This window comes from Mesocricetus auratus, unplaced genomic scaffold (genome assembly GCF_017639785.1).
Source record: "Mesocricetus auratus isolate SY011 unplaced genomic scaffold, BCM_Maur_2.0 Super-Scaffold_100011, whole genome shotgun sequence".
NCBI classification, from domain to species: domain Eukaryota; kingdom Metazoa; phylum Chordata; class Mammalia; order Rodentia; family Cricetidae; genus Mesocricetus; species Mesocricetus auratus.
Genome location: NW_024429195.1, coordinates 35,362,495 through 35,378,045, shown reverse-complemented (window position 1 = coordinate 35,378,045; position 15,551 = coordinate 35,362,495). Strand labels below are relative to the sequence as shown.

The 15,551-nt window shown below is 43.5% G+C and overlaps 1 protein-coding gene across 5 annotated transcripts in view; it reads right to left on the bottom strand.

The window, feature by feature from the left end:
• Window positions 1-15,551, bottom strand: part of Fndc3b (fibronectin type III domain containing 3B) — a 284,468-nt gene that overhangs the window by 15,261 nt on the left and 253,656 nt on the right. For 4 of the 5 annotated variants that reach the window (XM_005069755.4, XM_013113104.3, XM_040754602.1 and 1 more), the window contains one exon: window positions 11,422-11,634. In XM_005069755.4, the coding sequence (XP_005069812.1) occupies window positions 11,422-11,634 (213 nt within the window). Of the gene's footprint in view, window positions 1-3,425; window positions 4,455-11,421; window positions 11,635-15,551 lie in introns of those variants that run through there. The other variant, XM_021226947.2, reaches the window with a different exon arrangement.

Below are 15,551 nucleotides of genomic sequence, written 5' to 3'. Positions count from 1 at the left end.
AAAGTTCCCCAGTACCTGAGCATCACTGGCCCAGGACACCCTGAGAACCAACTCCGAGTAACTGTAAACACATGGTCTTGGTGCACACATGCCATGCCTGGCTACTGGTGCCCAGAGTTGCCTTAGCATCCAAGGATTCCCAACTGTCTTCAGTGTGCTGGGCTATGGGGTTGAATGAGAAGCAACCTGAGGGCATTAGCCCTATTTGGGGTTAGGGAGCTCTGGAGGGCAGTAGCAACTTTGCTCTGCGTGGAACAGTCCTACATGGGAGGGTGGGGTGGATCCATGGGAAGTGAGATATGGATAGATCAAATAACTTGAAGAGAAGAAAAACCTGTCAGTCAATACTCAGTGTCTAGCATTCAGGCACTTGCCAGCCTTTGTAATTGAGTTCCTAAGCCCTGGTGGATTTGCTTACCGTTCTGCGTGTTTTGCTTCAGGAGGACTGCCTTTTATTGAAGGCTGAACACCGTTAATTTTAAGGAAAGCCAGAGTCCAGGTTGAAGCCCACAAATAACCATGGCAACCGGCTTAGCACACTCAACACATTTCTACCTTAATGAAGACACCCCAGCTAATGTAGAGGCAAGTGGCTACTTATTAACTCAGCTTCACCTGGGCCAGAATCGCCAGCGGGAGTAATTGCCCTTAATTGTATCACAAATGGAAGTCATGGTTTAAGAAGTGACACTGTTAAATATCCATTATGGTGGCCAGCAAGCTGAAGAGTTTACAGAACTGTTTCCAGCCCTGCTGTACTCCAAGGTTGGTATTCCCTTTAGAAAATAGGTTTAATAGATATTTATGCCAAAGTTCAATTATATCTTAGGCAGAAGTACTCATAGCCACTAAGAAAATCACTGAAGCAAATCAGTAATCTGATCCCATACTATGATCCAAAGTAAGCAAGGAGAACACATGCAATTCTCAAGTGTTTCTAGACTGTCGGTCCCTTTCATTTCTTGTACTGCTCATGTACCAGTGTACTTAACTGGTACTCCAACTTCAAAAAGCACTGTGGGAATGGCTAATAGTGATGGCAAACTCATGTGTCATTAACACACATTTGCTTAGGTTTGGAGACAGTGTTACCCGCATCTGTGAGAAAGGCTGAATTAGTATAGAGAAAGCAACCGCAGAGTGAAGATGGTTTGAAGCCGTTAGCCCGGAGTGCTGCAGATCTAATGTTGAAGCATCTTGTTGTAGTGGAGGCAGGAACAGGGAGCCACAAGAGGCCAACCTGGGACCCGCAGTTCTATGGGGAGGGCAAGCTGGGTGCCAGCGGCTCTTCCTTCTTCAGAACTCCAAAGCCAACATGCTCTGGCCAGCCATGGCTTAGCATACTGCCTACTCAGGCAACAGTAAGTCTTTTCCTTAAAAAATTATTTTATGTGCATTGGTGTTTGGTTTTGCCTGTGTATCTGTATGAATGAGGGTGCCAGATCCTTTGGAACTGGAGTTACAGACAATTGTGAGCTGCCATGTGGGTATTGGGATTTAAGCTCAGGACCTCTGAAGAGTAGTCAGTGCTCTTAACCACTGAGCCATCTCTCCAGCCTGGTAACAGTAAGTGTTGGTTGGCTTATTCATTGAAAACCATCGCTGCTTTGCCTGATCTTCATCCCACAAAAGGGCAAGGGAGATGTTCTGGGAGGAAGACGTCTTCTTGGTTTGAAAAATGTATATGGAAATGGCTGAAGCAGATGGCAGCTACTTCCTATGGCATGTATTTACCCGTTACAGAGACACAGCCCATGCTTGGTTGACCCTGAGTGAAGCAGCTATGGCCCAGGAAAGGGAGAAATCAGGAGTTCCAACATTAACAGCACCAGTGTCACACACAGGGTTGTAAAGTAGATGTGCCCCTGTCCTCTGTGGGGTGTGAGTCACAGAGAGACACAAAGATCCAAGGTCAGGAGGCCTGAGAGATGAAGCATGAAGGTGCAGCCAATGTTTGCTGAGGATTTTCCTTCCCGACCTCACTTGGGAGGTGTGGCCATGTGGAGATGTCACAGGCACACAGCAGATCTTGGTCTTCACCAAAAGCCCACATTTCCCTCTCTCTCTCTGCGGGTTCCTCTAGCCCTTCCTTCTTTCCTTCCAAAGGAGAAAGAGGTGGAGGCGATTGCAAGGAGACTATGGGGTTAGCGTAGAGGATGAAGGATGCTAGTGCTGGCTAAGTTGTATTTGTTCACGTCTGACTTCACGTTCTTTTACAAAGAAACTCATCAAATAAACGCATTCTAGTCCGCATCAAGTCAGCACAGAAACCAGAAAATAAAGTCTTTTATAAAGTGCTTCCTCTCAATTTTGGTTTTCTGAAAATATGGTATTTCTTTGACAACAACCCATCTGATACTTCTTAAGGGTTTAAATTAGAAAACTGTATAGGGGTCACATGGCTTTATTTCTTTATATGTCTGAGACCCAGGCACTTGAGAGGACCCAGCAGTGCAGACTCTGAGATGAGACTGGGCTCTGTGCACTATGAATCACTAGCAAGTGCCTCTCTGTGCCTCGCTTTCTCATCTGCAAGGCAAGGTAAGGGTGGACTCAGAGAGCTACTGTGAGGTTTGAGTGAGTTATGAGACGCATTAGATCTAGTCTAGTTATGTAATTAGCAATCATTCCATCCCTGTTAGTTACAATGTGTGCATGTAATACCCACACGTGCCAGAGGCCGACTTTTGGTGCCCTCTCTTGTTTTCAACCTTACTCTCTGAAGTAGGGCACCTCGCTGAACCTGGAGTTCACCATGATGATTGGCTTGGCTAAGACAGGGATTAGTTATCTTGTTTTCAGTCATATCCTCTAGTGCTGGGAACCAAACCTGGGGTCTTAACCACTGAGCTAAACCCTCAACTCCAAGACGGATTGAGAAATGGCTCCACTTTACCTCCCAAGAGGTAACACCTGGGCACTTTTGGGGAGCCACAGACTGACTTTTCTTTCTGCTGGTGGAAAACTGGTTTAGTGGGAAGAGAAAATTCTTGCCCAGGTACTGTGCTAGTCTGAGACATGACCATGGGGCTTCATTATTGATGCTGTAACCCTCATCACACTTAAGCCTGTCAGGGAATGTGAGCAGGGACACTGTAACACTGTGGTAGTATTAAACTTGAGCAGCTACAACCAATGCCAGTGTCGATGCACATCAGGCCTCAGGGAAGTGACTTGCTAAGATACTGAGCATTTTCCTGGCAGGTCTTAGTATGTTGACAATAACATCTGCTTCCCTGTACTCAAACGCCAAGTGGGAAACACCAAGTGGGGTTGCTGTGAGAAAGAAATGAGATAACAGATACTGCATTACACAATACCTTGTAATTATGAAGTATTCACTAAATACTGCTGTTCAAAACTATTTAATATTACCAATACTAATACTGTTGGTGGCAAGGCACCAAGGCTAATGAATGATTCTCCAAGTTGGACAAAATAAGAACTCCCTGCGAGGGCACTCCTGTCCCCTGAATTCTCTGAGGCTTTCTGGAGTGGAGTAGGTGAACACTTTGCACCCTATTCTTGGCAAGCTCAACCAAAGGACCCAAGATGAGAGCTAGAGGATACTATGTGGGATCTTGGGGTGCCTCACCATTTTGAGACAGGGCCACACTGTACAGTCCTCATGAGCCTACTACTTTAGGCTCCCAGGTTCTGGGATTATAGGTTTGGACACATGCCTGGATTGGATAATTTACCAGAGGAGGGAGAAAATGGGGGTGGGGGGACTTCTTCTGTATTAAAAATATAAATTGGGAATAGGGAAACAGGTTAGCTGGGTTGTTAACAGGTTATAATCTTATAAAACATTGACTTCTCAGTAGTTCTGTCTCCACTCTGGTTCAGTGTCACCAATCCAGGCTTCTTAAAATACAGCAGCTGTATCGTAACAAACACATGTGGGAATTAACAGTTGCTAACGTTTCAATGACGTAAAGATGGTTTGTCTCTCCATGCTTAGGGTGATGACACAACTCTGTGGTAGTGTACTGGTGAAAACATGTCCTCATTCATTATCCAAACCCGGGGAGAGATGTGAACGACAGTGACAGTGAATCCAAAGGCAGGTTAGACTTCCTCGTGGTCTACCAACTGTAACCACCCTGGTGGGCTGAGAATGGGGGAGGTTGTGATGTGGGGGAGATCTGGAAGATCTCTACACGTGCCTTCTCAGTTTTTCAGGGAACCTAAAGTACTTCTAAAAATAAAGACTACAGAAAAGCACTCTGAGAAAGTTCTCCACTTCTGCTTATTCTGTTTGTTGCAGTCCTCTAACAGGGAAGGATGGCAGAACATTCCAGGGCTGCAGAAACCCTGGCCTGAGTGCAGAACTTGTGACTTCACCATGGACTTGAACAAGTCAGACAAAAAGTTCAATTTCCAAACAGTCCCAACAATCGTGCTTCTGTGACGGGAATTTTTATGAGATCCAAGTGAAGGAACCCAGAAAACTGTATGAGAGAAAACACAGCATGAGGCAAGGTAGCAGGTTCTGCACAGTCTCAGGAAAGCCCAAGTGAGAGCCACGCTCGTCACCTCAGGGTTTTCATCTTTAACATTCATTGGGAGAGCTGATGTGTTTGCGTCAAGTGCAGCTGATGGAGTTAAGTTCAACCACATTGCATATTTATATGTTCTTTGATTTTAAACCATTGGGAGGTGGTCAAGAGAAAATTATATAGAAAGAATTGAGTTTTGAGTATTTTCTTAAAACAGTATTCTTTTGGAAGAACTATCCAAGAATGTTCTGAATAATTCAGATCTTAAATTCTTTGTGAAAACAAGTTTTTGTTCTTAGAGCTCCACTGCTCTTGTAATCTTTAGGCTCACTGCAGTTCATAGATATTAACTACTCGACATGACTAACCTGCTGGCCTAAAATGGCCTGTAGTTCACAAAAGGCTTCAAGTGGTACCCTTCAAAACACATTTCACAACAGCGTAAATCAACACCTGCTCACACAGTCAGTGCAGCCAAATTCATTAACATTATATCACTGTCTTTCCCTCCCTCTTTCTTACTTTATCTGGGCTCCTGTGTGTGTGTGTGTTTCCTATGTTACTCAAATCATGTTTGGAAACAGAAAATATTAAAAACATGGACAGTAAATGCCCCCACTGTGCCAGGAACACAGAGTCCTACCATCTCTATGTGGAAGCAGATGGACACAGATGGTACTGTGTGGGCACACCTCAGGCAGGGAATCCATTTCCTAGACTGATGCTGACATTGGTGAGAGGCCCTGTTTATAAGAAAGTGCCAGAAGCTATTCCCAAGAGGACTAATGAGAAAATCGTTAATTACCTTCCTGCCTGCTGTTCCTGGTTGTCTACTAGTCTTTTGACTTGTGAATTAATTAGACTATAACAATTTTTTTTGGTTAATAGGCTGGATTTTTATGCCTTTTCCCCCAAGAAATAAAATTTTATTATTCTTAATAACGATACCAATTTAATTTTTTCAGATTTACTTTATGTTTGTCCATATGAATGAATGTACATCACGTACAGGCTTGGCATCCACAGAATCCAGAAGAGGGTACCAGATCTCCTGGTACTGGAACTCTAGATGGTTGTAAACTACCACATGGGTGCTGGGAATCAAACCTGGGTCCTCTGAAAGAGGAGCCAGTAGTTTTAACTGCTCAGCCATCTTTTCATCCCTTTTTTATAAGTAAAGGAATAAACAGAAACCTTATGCTTGTTTATTATTGCCGAAACTACATTTTAGACACTGATATAGTCAAAAAGAAATTTACTTGCATTCATAGAAAGCTCCCCTCCCCCAACTTTAGGGTTCTTCTGAGAAGCTTGACACCCCGGTTTTCTATGTGCATTCCCAATTCATAGAATGAATCTTGCTTCTGAGGACATGAGTCCCTGAGCTTTCTGCTGAAGTGCCTCGCTTCAATGCAGAAACATGCTATTCGCTTTCATCCTGCTTATTTACAAAGGAAATCAGAGTAAAACCCACTATCTGGATTCTGTTCCTAATCAGATCTCAAGTGGCTCCTTCACCATCCCTCAGTTCTGATTGTTCCAAGGATTTGGCCAGAAGTTGAGCAAGCTAGCAGTGATTTTTATTTAGATGAGCATTTTATGATTTATTTTAAGATATTAAATGTGTCTGAAATATTTGTCCTCTATTAATTAGGGACTGGAGCACCAGGCATCACTCTGTGTACTTTGTAGCCTGAGAAACTTAGGTGAAAAGCAGCCCAGACACACATCTCTGGCCATCCGAAAAGCCAGTGGGGGTCTAGGGTTAGGACAGAGGTCTGACATGGGTGTCGAGAACTGCAGCTGCTACCTGGGATTGTAGGAAGTAGACACGAGCCACTTCCCCTGCAAGGACCATCAGGCAGACCGGAAATGTGAGGCAAAGGAATGTTGAGCACATGGGCTGGTTCGGAACCTCACGGCTAGTCACTGAAACCGGCACTGCGGTTTGAGAATGGAAGCCAGAGTTGGCTCCATAACAGAGAAACACCAAGACAGTTTATTCAAGCTCTCTGATCCCTTTCATTGCTCCCCACAACGTATTCTTTTAGAGGTTAAAGAAACCTTGAAGCCATAAAGCCACAGCTAGTACTGCTGGAAGCATCTGAAAACTCCACAGCCCCTTGCTTCTGGGGAAGTGTCCAGTTAGGAAAGCTGATGTGAGGGAGCAAGTCATGACTATTTATTCCATTAGATGCTTGTCCCCTGTCCAATCTTCTTGGAGCCTCACTTTGAAAAACACTGGCTGACTAATCAAAACTCGGGGCAACAGATTATCCATAAATACATTCCTGGAATTTACAGTCCCCCTGTTTTAGTATTATGCCCAATTACCAAGAACATGGCCATTGAGGGTCAGACTCAACATAAACTCCAATTTCATTAAAACAGGCAACATTTCATTTCGGAGACACAGACACATATCCATCTTCTGAATTGTCAGTGCAAAGCTATGACCCGGAGCCTACATGCTGATCCCGCTACTCTAGTGAGCATATTAGCTTAGCTTTATGAGAATGTTTGCTCAGGATGTGTATTTTTCTTGTATAACATGGCAACCAGAACCATTCAGATTCTCTGTGCTGGATCTGTTAAGAATAATAGACCTAATCACCACAAGGTCAAACTAACCTAATCGTTGCGTTTCTGTTGAAATTAAAATCCCTTGTACTGTCTGTTCCCCGTTTAATGCTAATTCATTTTCTCAGCAAGATCTGCTCTTTCAGATATGCTTCATATCTCATAAGGCCTAGAACACAGTAGTAATTCAAGGAAAAATTCTGATAGTTGACTAATCACAATCAAACACTAGGCATAAACTTAGTCCTACAGACAGGAGCACAGGTGCAATGCTGCTCCATGAATGCGGCCCTGGAACTTTGCAGGAGAAAAGCCTGAATATAGAGGAAATACATGTCCTAACTAAGAGGGAGTAAACTTTCAGCCAGGTGAGCTACAGGAATTCTTGATGTATTTACTCCTGAATATAGAGGAAATACATGTCCTAACTAAGAGGGAATAAACTTTCAGCCAGGTGAGCTACAGGAATTCTTGATGTATTTACTCCAAGGCAAGGCCTTGGGCCATGCTGACCTATAGGATTCCTTCTGTTTATAGGAAAGGAGTCCAAATGGCGAGGGAGAAAGAGAGCGTGTGTGGGGAAGGAATAGACTAGCGTATTTCACTTTTTTGTTTAAAGAACTAAATGTAAACAAAGCTCTGATGCCTGGTATGTTCTTTGCACGCTCTCAACACACAGACTTTTCCTTCAGAAAGCTTAAAATACTTATTTGAATCCCTGGCTCATGTTGTGTGTATGTGTGTGTGTGTACTGGTACAGGGGTGTGCATAGGTACATGCAGAGGCCAGAATTCAACATTGGTGCTGTCCTCACAATAGCTGTCAACCTTCTTTCTTTGTGATGAGTCTCCACTTGCTGGATAGTGAGCTCTCGGGATCCTCTTGTCTCCACCCCCTACCCCCACCCCTGCCCTAGTACTGCATAAAATCAAGTGTGGTGTACATGCCTATAATCTCAGCTCTTGGGAGGTTGAGGCAGGAAGTTCAGAAGGGGAGGTCATCCTAGCTACACGATGAATTGAAAGTCAGTCTGGGATACATGGAACTATTTCAAAGACAGACAGACAGAAGGAAGGGAGGGAGAGTGGAAGGAAGGAAAGAAGGAAGAAAGAGAGGAAGGGAGGGACGGAGGGAGGGATGGAGGAAGGGATGATGGACAGACTATGTTAACAGAACTGTGACATATTCAAGTCCAGTGTTTTGTCCTTGATCACGAGTCAAGAGCTGGAGTTACAGACTTGGATGCAAAGGGCACTCACTTCCAGACACTAAGGAAGGTCATCCTCACACTGAAGTCAGGCTGTCCTCATCCTGTTAAAGCCCAGGAAAACTATCCCACAAATAGAATATGAATGGATTATGCCCAGCATCACATCACTTTAATAACTTTCTGAGAGCACTGACAAATCAAATTTAGAAAAGATAAATTTGGATTCCAGCTCATAAAATTAAGAAAAATATTGTTCCTAATGGGCAAATTTCTTAAATTGCCAGTTCTATTTAGGCAAGTGATTTATATGATGAACAAGGCAAGCCTTAGCATATCTCTGCCTCCATCCTTCTCCCTACCTGTCCTCTTCTCTCAGAGGAGCAAGCCTGCACCAACTTCAAGATTCTGCACGGTTTTATGTCTGCCATAATGCAGTGTCTCATGATAGCCACTCATTTGTACAAATGCGTCTGTAGCTTCTGCTCTGTGCAGAGGAGCCACTCTTGATCACAGCTTTCCATATGAGGTACCCTTGGGTGGCTTCTATGAGGTGTGACTGAGTGGTTATCCCGAAGACTACAGAAGAATAAGGAGCCTTGCTGCTCAGGCTCTCCAGGTTTACAGACAGGTAAAGTGCTTTGTGTTCTTGGGGATCTAGAAAATATCCCCAACAGATGCAAAAGCCTAGGAGAAAAATTCAAAGGTTTACAAATATCTCCTAATACTGGCTCTCACATGCATCATGACTTTTGTTAGTTCAGAATGCTTGTTTTTGCTAGTCCTCTGTGGCTGAGAACTTCTTTCAAGGTAGAATTATGTTCCATTAAAAACAGATTGAAAGAAACGTATTCAACAGGATAAATGCTTCTGCATAAAAAAGATTTTCCTGATCACCAACCAACTTATCAAGATCAACCTCACTATCTCTGTGCTTTTAGTCCTGGAATTGTTTCCAACAGGACAGTGGCTGTTTTATTTTCTTTCCACCTGGTCTTCCTGGGAAGACAAGTCAAGTTCAAATGTGTGGTTTTGTGCACATGGTCCAAACTCCCAGAACACTTTTCCCCAGTGGCACTAAATTCTAGGATTTTTCCATGAGTTAATCATATGTGCATGTGAGTTCTCCCTCCTTCCCCTTTCCATGAATATTGTATTTATTTCCATTCAGAAGTCAACAAAACAGTTGTAACTCTGCTGTTTGTTGTTTGGTTTTGGCCATTAGGAAGTGTAGCAGGGCTATCACTTGGTTAAGCTGCATCAGGGACAGATACAGGTAAAGATATAACTAACTGCGCTGAGGGCCAAGATCTCGTTTTCAGTCTCCACATCAATTCCTACACCTATCTTGTATCAGGGAGATTGGTGTCAGCGGCTCCTAAGGATACAAGACATTTTCTTGTTCACTGGGCTAAATGAAGTGCTGTACAGTTTGAAAACATGTCTTATGCAGCCTCACATTTCCACTCTTTTCTTAAGGACTGAGGTGTGTAAAGTAGGCTAACCACTATAGAAACGGTGCTGGTCCCAACCTCATCACCATCATCTTGGTCTCCATTATCTTCCTGTTCTCCATGTTTTTCCCTTGATCTATTTCCTGCTTTCATTAGCCTCAGTGACTCCCTTTTATGCCGCCGCAGGCTCTCCTTTAGTCTAGTATGCAGTCATGAACTTTGCATGGTTCTCCTTCCTTCAGGCTGCTGTCACCTGAAGGAACACATGGGGTGCTGCTCCCGTGTCTCCAGTGTCTCTGAACAGGGTCAATGGGTAGGCAGGCTGTGTGATGACATTTAGAACAGAGCAGGAAGGCCAGAACAGCATGGTGGATGCTCTGGATCCCTGAATGGGTCTTCACACGTTTCCTTCTTCTTAGCAGACATGGTCGCTCACCTCTGCCACTAAGAAGCTGACAGAAGCACATGGGTGCTTTGTTCCCTGCTCCTCCTGGCACAGTAGACACAAATGACAGTATTTGCCACTGGGTTTCGTAGGGTATCCTTGGCCTAGGTTTGGTTGCTTTCCCTCAGCTGAACATCCACGTGGTACCTATCTGGTTATCACTGGCCCCGATATTGTCTCCACAGAGTGTATAGCTATGGTGCCTTCTCCCTGGTACTTCTCTGGATCTTGGTCTCCACTGAAGGCCAACAGAACTCCACTCAGTAAAGTCAGTCTAATCCCTTGACTATAGAGCAGTGGGCCAAGAATGTGTGTGTGGGAGGGGAAGCCCCATGCACTGGAACAGAATGTGGTAATGTAGCCAACGGATGCAGCAGAGGCAATCATCATGGAAGCACTGGTTTTATGCTTCCAGGAACATTCTGTCTAGTCCTGTTGTATCCAACCTGCAGCAAGCACATGTCTCATGGTGGCTGTGAATGTGGTCCAACACATTTGTATGCTAACATAATGTCATACTGTCAAGAAGTTGGACACACCTAGTAGTTCACCTCTGCCTTGGTTTTATGATAATCCTTTCTTTACCTGACTCTGATCAGAACCTCTGCTAACAGAATATTCTGTCACCACTAACTTCTGCTCAGCATTGAATTATTACTAAATACCGCCTGGCTGCTGTCCTCTGATTGGCCATTTTCTCAGGAAATAAAGTTAGGTTAAGAAAACACAATGTGAAAGCCTGGATTTGATTTCAACATCTCCAAGTGTCATACAAAAAACAACTCTCTTATTTTCTCTGGTTAATTTGCTATCACAACATCCATAGTTGGAGAGTACATTCCCCATCTGTACATCACCCACAGCAGTTTCAGAGTGGTAAACATGTTTGTCCTGATGGCTACTGAATATTTAAAGAGGTACCGTTTTCCCCAGGTCCTATTTTCCTCTGCACTCGTGACTATTATAATGTTATTATATAGCGAGGACTGGAATCTGACAATTTTCTATTTTGATAATTTCTCTCCATCATCTGACTTTAAAAGGGAAAAACATGCATCCATTGTCAGGAGCTTTCAAATGCTTAAGAACAGAGGGTACACTGTTGGGTAAAATGCAAGGGTCAAACATCCAAGTCCCTTCTTCCAACAGTGAGGAGGGGGTTTTCAGAGGAAGAACGCGTATGAGATGAATGCCATAGCTGTGACGTACTAGGCACGCACTTGCCCACCTCACCTCTTATTCCTGTCCTCCAGCTGTAGCGTGTACACCATGTCATCAGCAGCATGTGTCTTGGAGTTGCTGTCTCCCCACTTCAGCTTCAGGCTCTGTGGACCAGACGCAGCACATTCCAGCCTAGGAGGCGAGGGTGGTAATGGCCGAGTTTTTGCTTTAATGAACTGACTAAATGGTCCAACTCCAATTTCATTGATGGCCTGAACTCTGATCCTAGAGGTGGGGGGGGGGGGAGACAGCACAGGTTTAGGAAGCTGAATTTTCTGCATTCAAAACAAACATCTGCTGGACCATTTACTGCCTGTCCATCAGGCAAAGCTGTGGAAGAGCAGCTACAGGAAACACTGGGCAGCTCAGGAGAAGTCCTAAGCTGTTTCTAGACATAGCAAAACAGCACATTAGCAAACATTCCTTAGAGTTTTAACTGGAAAAAAGCAAGTTTGCTGTCTGGAGGACTCTGGCAGACATGGTCTTACACTCTGGTCTAGCTACTGATGACTACCTTGAAGCCAGTGTTGGAATTAGACTATGCATGAAGACTTCATTAAAAGGTGAACAAGTTCCCAACAATCCTCTAACAGGACATCTGGCCTCTCCCCTTACCCTGCAAGTCCTTAGCCAGAGCCAAGAGATCACCTCCTGGTAGTAGCAAAGTGTCTCTTAGATGTATGAGCTCTTAATTGGATGCTTATTATGTGCAGTGAGATGTAGCAATCCTGCTGGGATTTAAAATCTGATAGAATTAAAATGTGTACACAGAACCTTACCCAGTGTGGATACTATCCCTATTTTCCATTTTCTTCTACTTCTCAACTTGCTGGTTAGCCACAGTTCTCCAAAGTCACCAAACAACATGTTGCTGGCACTGTCCTCTACACTGCACATGGCTCTGCAGTGTGTGCTCCTAAGGCTTGCCCCTACCCACCCACTCTGGGGGTGTTTCTCCTCTAATGCTCTGGACAGAGGACTTCCCTACTCTTTCCCCTTCTTTTTTCTATATAAACGATCATATAATTCACAGCTTCATGTGTTCACAGTGTCACCCATGTTAAGTACACTTAGGTTCATGGCTTCCAGTTTCTCCTCATGACTCCTAACTGCCACTCCAATGGGACACCCTCTCGAGAGTCCTTGCTAGGTTCACAGGAACCTAGACTCAAAATCACTGAGCTGACTGAGAAGGTAGTGTTAATAGCTCAAAAAGTTTAAATATTGAAAACTTGATTTGAATTCATAACATAGCTTTTCAAAACACATTATAATAGATAATATAGTCTCAGGAAAAGTATCTGATTAGCAGATCATTTGTACATGTTCCTATGATTTAGTTACTCTACATTATACTGATAGCTTTGTTTGTTTGGCTTTGCTTTTGTTTTTATAGACAAGGTTCTCTGTGTAGCCCTGACTGTCCTAGAACTTGCTCTGTAGACCAGGTTGGCCTCGAATTCACAGAGATCCACCTGTCTCTGCCTCCATAGTGCTGGGATTAAAGGCGTGCACCACTACCCCCGGCTCTCACTTACAGATTTTATTGCTTATACGTAAATATAAAGTACTACCTTCAACATCACAGTACTAAAACATAACATGTACTTCAAACTCACAGAGTATACATCCACCTAGAGTATCTGTAACTGTTAGAAAAGAAAGGTTTCTTCTGCCTGAGACAGAGCACAATATCCCACCCCTCCTATTTGTCTTAGGTCACGGGACACAACTACTTCAGGACTCTGAAACCTTAAGTATCAGCTGGCACACGTCAGCAAGTACAGACTTGGGCTTCTCACAAACCAACAGTGGGTTTTTGCTTCCCCCTTTATCATTCTTGGAGCTGAACTAAGCTTAGAAGTTCTGTGTGGAAAGAAGTGCAGAGAAAGTTCTAGGGTGTGCATAGCTCTAAATGGGGTGGGAAACCTCTTTTCTCTATTCTCCCATTTCCTAGGCCTTAAGTAATTCTATCTTGCTTCCAGCCTAATGAAGAAAATCCAGATGACCATATCAACTGATAAAGTATCTAACACAGTCCAACCTCTAATTGCAATCGAAATGCTCTACAAACTAAGAGAAGAGAGCCTCTTTGATCTGAAGACGGCATCTCAGAAAAGGTCTGCAACCACCCTGTCAGCTGTGACGGGGAAATGCTTTCCCTTTAAGATCGAGAGCAAGGCTCAGCAAGGCCAGACCACAGCACGATGCTTGGTGTACTCACCCTCCGATTTAACAGCTTTCGTTAGGAATAGCAATTAGCACTGAGAGCAAAAGGTATAAAGATAGAGAAAAAGAGAAATGGAATTCACAAGGTGCCAATGAAGACATTATAGAGAACCTACCCAGAGAGGCTAGAGAAGTCATAGATGGGACATTTTACAGGAAAAGTGTCAGTTCTCCCAGAACTGAACTATAGATACACTACCATTAAAATCAGTCCCAGCACTTGGGAAGCTGAAGCAGGAGATGGAGCACTGAAGGCCAGCCCCAGGTGCAGTGTAAGGCCTTGTCTCCAAGACTAAATAAATACATAAAAGAATAAAGGACAAGTCCTGGCAGGATTCTTAGGAGATAAGACAAACTAATTCTAAAAGTTATATGGAAAGGCAGTGAATTAGCCAACACAAATGTGAGCAACAGAGTAAAAGGGAAGCTAGAACCACCTGGCTTAGGACTCACTGAAAGCTACAGTGACCAAGACAGTGTGCTAAAGGGACAGACACCTAGATCAATGGGGCAGGATAGAGGCTCCAGAAATAGACCTACACAAATATGGCCAATTGATTTCTGGCAAAGGTGTGAAGACAGCTCAAGGGAGGAAGGAAAGTCTTTTCATCAGATGGTTCTGGGAGCAATTGGATGGCAACAGAAAAAATAAAAATAAAAACACCAACCGAAACTTCACAATTGAAAAAAAAGACACAAGCAAATAAACAACCACAATTAGCCAAAACATTGACCAAAGACCTAAACGTAGAATATAAAACTTTAAGAAGAAAATACAGGAGAACGTTGCCATTACCTAGAACTCGAAAAAGAGTTTTCATGTATAACACGAAACGCATGTGTGTGATGAGAGAAAAGAAAATCTGGGTTTTATTCAAATTAAAAATCTTCTTCCACACTAAGAGGATGAAGATGAGCTAGGGACTGAGAGAGAAGACTGCACGTCAGACGTCTGCTATCAATGACCTCCTCAGAGCGCAAAAGGAAGGAGGAAGATGGACTTCAGGGCAGAATCCAGTACCACACATGTCTCATCCTCTCTCCATCTATCCACGCACACACACAAACACGGTAATGAGAGGAGGGGGGAGGAGAGGGAGGAAGAAAACATCATCAAACAACACAAAATAGATGGAAGACTAGAACAGACACCAAAGAGGACACACAGCTGATAACTAAGCAAGGAAATGCTCCCTATTGGTCTCTTGAAAAACATGAATCAAAAGCACCAAGACACTATTATATATTTGTATGTTTATACATGTATGTATGTATGTATATTTGTGTGCATATAAAATGTGTGCATGAACGATACAATGAGCTACTCTGCTTCTTGAAAAATCCAAACATAGGGATTGGAAAGATGGCTCAGTGGTTAAGAACACACTGTCTGCTCTGTAGAGGACCCAGGTTCAATTCCCAGCACCCACATGGCAGCTAACAACTGTCTGTAACTTCAAGATCTGACACCCTCACACAGACATACATGTAGGCAAGCCACCAATGCAAATATAAAATATAAACAAAAGAAAAAATACAAACATGTATCAAACATTTATGCTCTTAAGTGTTTACTCCAGACAAATCAATACCAATACTTCACACAAAAGCTCATCAGTTTTATTCAACACACGCGCGATTAGATGAGGTTTGTGGACAGCAAATCCTCATGCCTAGCAGATGGCAGAAAGGCCACCAGCATCATTATTTTTTATTTCTAGTATACAAGGAGAAGTCACCCAAAATAACGAGAAAAGGCTAGAACTTTCTTTGCTTCTCACAGGAGCCCTTAGAAAAGTGTCACAGTATTAGTGGCTGTCCCCTTCTCCACATCCAGGCCTGAAGTGCAACAAAGGCTTTTGCAACCAGAGAGGGGAAATCCTTGAAAAGCCATCATGCTGCTGGAAGTCATG